The following is a 5,780-nucleotide window of genomic DNA, read 5'->3' on the forward strand; positions in this document are numbered from 1 at the left end:
CCCGTGGCCGCCTGCGCCTCCAGCAGCACCAGGGCCGTGCCCTGCCTCAGGATGCCCTTCCACATGGCCTGGTAGATGCTCATCTTCTCCATCCTGCCGGGGTCGGCCTTGGAGGGCACCAGCACGCCGGCGATGCTTCCGGTTCCCTCGAGGTATCTCCTCACACTGTCCATCTGTGCTATTTCCTGAGCCGTCTCTTTTCCCTCGTGGAGTTTTTCTATGGTTTCCTCTGTAATTATCTGGGCACTGAGCAGTTCTGACGCTGTTATTTGTTGGCGGATTCCCTGGAACCAGACATCACTTCTGTCCTCCTCTTTTTCCCTGATGATCTTCAGTATTATCTCAATGATTCCCTGCAGTATGTGTTGAGATTCTGCTTTGTACTTTTTCAGCAGCTCTTTCCTTTTCTCCTCCGTGATGTACTCGGAGCAGAGGAGCTCCCACAGAGATAACACCTGTCCCTTGTATTTCCCCACGGGCACGTGGACCATTGTGCACAGCAGGGCGTTCTTCGTTTGCTCGTCGACGTAGAAATAGTCGTCCTGCTTTTCCAGGACCTGCAGCAGGAACAGGCCGCTCTCCCTGTCCTTGGCGCACCTCTGCAGGAGCTGACTGTAGCTGATCTTCTCGCGAGTGTTGGGGTCTATGAAGCCTTTGCTGCCGTGGTCCGGGTCCGAGAGCAGGAGGAACGTGTCCTCGTCCAGGTGCCCGCGCCGATAGGCCACGTCCAGGGGCAGGCGGTGGCCGTGCGCGGGGTCGACGATGCCGCCGGTGGCGAGCTGGGCCTCGAGCAGGCGGATGCCGTGGTCCCTGACCGTTCTCTTCTGCCTCACGGCCTGGAAGAGGGATATTTTATCTCCCGTTTGAGGATCCGTGTATCCCGTCACGGCTTTCTCTGCCAGCAGCAGCGGCTCGCGCAGTTCGCTGCCCACCAGCCCAGACGCCACGGCCTCGTCCACCGAGAGCCTCTGCTTGCTCAGGGGGTCGATGAGGAAGCCGGTGGCCGCCTGTGCCTCCAGCAGCCCCAGCGCACACTGCTCTGTGAGGAGGCCCCTCTTCAGCGCCTGGTAGATGCTCATCTTCTCCTTCCTGGGTGGGAGAAGAACCCCGGCGATGCTCCCGGTGCCGTCCAGGTACCTTTGGACGCTGTCCCTCTTTGTGAGGGCGGCCAGTGTGAGACTCCCATCGTGCAGCTGGTCCAGGGTTTTCCTGTCGATTATCTCGGAGCTGAACAGCTCTGACACCGACACCTCCCCCCCCCGCAGTCCTCTGACCTTGAGGGCTTCTGCTCTTTGCTCCGTGTCCTCGATGATTTTTAGGATGAGGGATATCAGGTTTTCCAGGGTCAGGGTTTTGCTTTTGTACTGCATCACCAGCTCTTTCCTCTTCTGCTCCGAGACGTAGTGAGAGCAGAGCACTTCCCAGACGGAAACCGTTTGGCCCTTGAACTTCCCAACCTTCACCTGGAGGGGCTTGGAGCGCAAAGCCTGTTTTGTGGACTCGTCGATGTAGAAGTACTTCCCTCCTTCCTTTACAACCTGCAGCATGTACAACCCGGTCTCGGGGTCTTGGACGCACCTCTCCAGCAGCTGCATGTAGGTCAGGTTCTCGTGGGTGTTGGGGTCGAAGAAGCCCTTGGTGTCGTCGCTGGGGTCGGACAGGACCTGGTTCATCTCCTGGTCGAAGTAGCCCCGTTTGTAGGCCACCTCCACGGGCAGGCGGTGGCTGTGCACGGGGTCGATGATGCCGCCGGTGGCGATCTGGGCCTCGAGCAGGCGGATCCCGTGGCTCTTCACAATCAGCCCCTGGTTCATGGCTTCGAACAGGGACATCGGGGCTTTGGTGTAGGGGTCGGTGTAGCCCGTCACGGCCCGCTCTGCGCAGAGCAGCTTTTCAAAGATCTCCCCTCCGATCAGACCCTCCTTTAGCGCTTCCTCCACGGAAAACTTCTGGTTTTTCTCGGGGTCGATGATGTAGCCGGTGGCTGCCTGAGCCTCCAGCAGCACCAGGGCAGTCCCTGGCCTCAGGATGCCCTTCCACATGGCCTGGTAGATGCTCATCTTCTCGTTGCTTGGCTGTATGAGGACCCCTGCTATGAAATTGCTGCCCTCCAGGTACCTGCGGACAGACTCCATCTCAGTGACTTCTTTGACTGTTTTCTTCCCCTGGTTGAGCTCATCGAGGGTCTTTTTGTCTATGAGTTGGGACTGGAAGAGGTCACTGGCAGATACTCTTTTCCTCAGGCCCTGGAACGCAAACTTCTTGCCCTGTGCCTCCGTCTCCTGGATGATCGTGGTGATAATCGTTGTGATCTCCTGCAGCACTTCGGCCTTCTCATCTTTGTACTTCTGCACCAGCTCCCTTCTCTTGCTGTCTGAGAAGTATTCGGAGTTGAGGAGGTCCCAGACAGACACCGTCTGTCCCTTGAACCGCCCCACGTTGACGCAGACGGTCACAGATTTCAGCACTTCCATGGTCTGCTCATCCACACAGAACATGGAGTTCTCCGACAGCGGGAGGAGCCACAGCCCCGACTCAGGATCGCGGACGCACCGCTCCTTCAGCTGCTGGTAGGTCACGTTCTCCTTGGTGTTGGGATCAAAGAAGACCTTGGTGCTGTCGTTCAGCTGAGACAGGGTTTGGTTCATGCCCTCGTCGTAGAAGCCGTACCTGCACGCGGCCTGGAGCGGCAGGTGGAGGTGGTGGATGGGATCGACCACCCCTCCCGTGGCCAGCTGGGCCTCCAGCAAGGGAACCGCCTCTGCCAGGGGGATCAGCTCCTTCCTGAGCGCCTGGCACAGGGAGATGGAGCTCCCCGTGTAGGGATCCGGGTACCCCGTCACGGCCCGCTCGGCGAGGAGGAGTTTCTCGGTGAGCTCCTCGCCCACGACAGCCGCTCTCACGGCGTCCCTCACGCTGAGCCTCCGGTTCGTTGCGGGGTCAGTCAGGTATCCCGTGGCTGCCTGAGCCTCGAGCAGCCTCAGAGCAGCCCCAGGGAGGAGGAGGTTGTTTTTCATGGCGTCATAGAAGCTCATCTTCTGTTTGGACGCCTCTATGAAGACGCCGGCGATGCTGCCCGTGCCCTGCAGGTACCTCTTCACGCTCTCCATGGCAGCCACTTCCTCGGGGGTTCTTATGCCCTGAGCCAGTTCCTCAAACGTCTTCTCAGAAATGATGCCAGTGTCCAGCAGCCAGACCACGGGGACGCTGCCCCGCAGGCCCTCCAGGGAGATCTGGGTCCGGGCCTTCATCTCCATGTCCCCCACGAGCCGGAGCACGAGAGCCACCAGCTGCTGCAGCGGCAGCTCCTTGGAGCGGAACCTCTCCACGAAGTCGCTCCTCTGCTCCTCAGTGAAATACCCCGAGTGGATGAGCTCCCAGAGGGAAACCCCTTTCTCCTTCACCGTGGTCTCCTTGAAAATCCGTTGGATTTGCTCGTCGGTGTAGGCAGGAGCAGCCGCCTGGGGCAGAGGCAGCAGGTGGAAGCCGGAGACGTCGTCCTTCTGGCAGTGCTGGATTAGCTCAGCGTAGGTCACGGACTCTTTGCTGTCCGGGAGGCAGAAGGCTCTGTGCTCGTCGCTGGGCTCGGAAAGGGCCTTGCTCGTGTCCTCATCCAGGCACCCTCGCTGCTGGGCCGACTCCAGGGGGATGTGGTGGCCACACGCTGGGTCAATGATGCCTCCCGTGGCCATCTGCACCTCCATGAGCTGCATGGCCTGTTTGTCCGTGATCAGGCCCTTCTTCATGGCCTGGAAGAGGGGGATCTTCTTGCCCGTGAAAGGGTCTTTGTAGCCCGTCACGGCCCCCTCCGCGTGCTGCAGCTTCTCGTGGACGTCCGGGCCGATGACTCCCTCCCTGACAGCCTCGTCCACACGGAGCTTCTGGTTGTTCACGGGGTCGATGATGAAGCCCGTGGCAGCCTGGGCCTCCAGCAGGGGCAGGGCTACCCCTGGCACCACAATGTTCTGCTTCATGGCCTCGTAAATGCTCATCCTCTGGTTCGACGGCTGGAGCACGATCCCCCCGATGCTGCCCGAGCCGTAGAGGTACTTCCTGACAGAGTCCATGTGCAGGACCTGCTCCGGCGTGACGGATCCCTCCAGCACCTTCTCGAACAGGGCCCTGTCGATGACGCCCGTTTCCATCAGGTGGTAAGCACTGACGCTGCCTCGCAAGGCCGGGAACTTGATGGGGGCCCACTTCTTCATTTCCTCCTCCAGCAGGAGCCGGATCTGCTCCAGGCTGAGCTTCCGCAGCTGGAAGTGGTTGAAAATCTCCCGGCGCCTCCCCTCGCTGAAGTACTCGGAGTTCAGCAGGTCCCACACAGAGACCCTCTCCCCCCGCAGGCGCCCGAACCTGACGGGCAGCCAGGAGCCCCTGAACAGCTGCCTGGTGGCCTCGTCGATGAACTGGCGCTTCCTGCTGTTCAGAGGGAGGAGGCAGAGCCCGGTGGAGGGCTCGGTGATGCACTTCTCCTTCAGCTGCAGGTAGGTCAGGTTCTCGTGGGTGTTGGGGTCGAAGAAGCCCTTGGTGTCGTCGCTGGGGTCGGAGAGGATTAAATTCATCTTCTTGTCGAAGTAGCCCCGTTTGTAGGCCACCTCCACGGGGATGCGGTGGCTGTGCACGGGGTCGATGATGCCGCCCGTGGCGATCTGGGCCTCGAGCAGGCGGATCCCGTGGTCCCTGACGATGAGCTCCTTCTGCATGGCCTGGAAGAGGGAGATCTTGCTCCCTGAGTAGGGGTCTCTGTAGCCGGTGACCGATTTCTCCGCAGCCAGCAGCTTGTCGTAAACGTCCGGGCCGATGACGTTCGCCCGCAAGGCCTCGTCCACGGAATACCTTTTGTTGGCAGTGGGGTCGATGACAAACCCCGTGGCAGCCTGTGCCTCCAGGAGGATCAGAGACGTCCCTGGCCTTAGCAGTCCTTTCCTCTTTGCCTGGTAGATGCTGATCTTCTCCTGGGAGTCGGGGAGCAGCAGCCCGGCGATGCTCCCCGTGCCCTGCAGGTACTTCCTGACCGTGTCCATGCCCACGACTTCTTTGGCCGACGTTTCGCCCTCCTTGAGCTTCTTGAACAGGTCTTTGTTGATAATTTCCGAGCTCAGGAGCTGGTCGGCCGTCACCTGGTCCCTCAGGCCCTCGAAGGTGACGTTGGCAGTGGCAGCCGTTTCCTCGAGGGCAGCCCTGAGGGCCTCACCCAGCCCTTGCGTGGAGAGAGCTCCCGACAGGAACTGCTGGGCCAGAGCAGCCCTTCGCTCGCCCGGGATGTGGTCAGAGAAGAGGAGTTTCCAGAGGGACACCGACTTGCCCTTGAACTTCCCTACAGAAATGGGCACCCGCGTGTTTTCCAGAGCCATTTGGGCCCTGTGGTCGAAGAAGAGGGGGGTTCCCTGGGGTCCTTCACCGCCGTCCCCACCGAGCGGCAGCAGCAGGAGCCCCGTGCCGGGGTCGGTGACGCAGCGCTGGAGCAGCTCCGAATAGCTCAGCTTTTCCTTGGAGCTGGGGTCAAAGAACCCTTTCACGTGGTCGGGAGGGCTGGAGAGGAGCTGTCTGGTGGGCTCGTCCAGGTACCCCCACTCGCAGGCTGTCTCCGTGGGGACACGGAGGTGCCTGCCTGGAGCAATCACACCCCCCGTGGCCATCTGAGCCTCCAGAAGGCAGAGGCCATGGTCCCTGGGGACAAACCCCTTCCTGATGGCTTGGAACAGGGAGAGCATCTCCCCAGTGGAGGGGTCTCTGTATCCAGTGATGGTTTTCTCAGCTGAAGACAGTTTCTCATG

General features: G+C 60.6%; 1 protein-coding gene across 1 annotated transcript in view; it reads right to left on the minus strand.

Annotated features, from left to right (window-relative positions):
- The window catches only part of LOC103760506 (epiplakin), a 6,751-nt gene extending 1,109 nt beyond the window's left edge, over positions 1-5,642 (minus strand). Inside the window, exons 1-4 of the mRNA XM_029958960.1 lie at positions 4,295-5,642; positions 4,160-4,164; positions 558-3,347; positions 3-308 (exon numbers count right to left, since the gene is read on the minus strand). Coding sequence (XP_029814820.1) covers positions 3-308; positions 558-3,347; positions 4,160-4,164; positions 4,295-5,642 — 4,449 coding nt within the window. The remainder of the gene's footprint in view (positions 1-2; positions 309-557; positions 3,348-4,159; positions 4,165-4,294) is intronic.
- Between the last annotated feature and the right edge of the window lie 138 nt (positions 5,643-5,780).

This window comes from Manacus vitellinus, unplaced genomic scaffold, assembly GCF_001715985.3.
Source record: "Manacus vitellinus isolate BGI_N305 unplaced genomic scaffold, ASM171598v3 scaffold_186_pilon, whole genome shotgun sequence".
Lineage (NCBI taxonomy): Eukaryota > Metazoa > Chordata > Aves > Passeriformes > Pipridae > Manacus > Manacus vitellinus.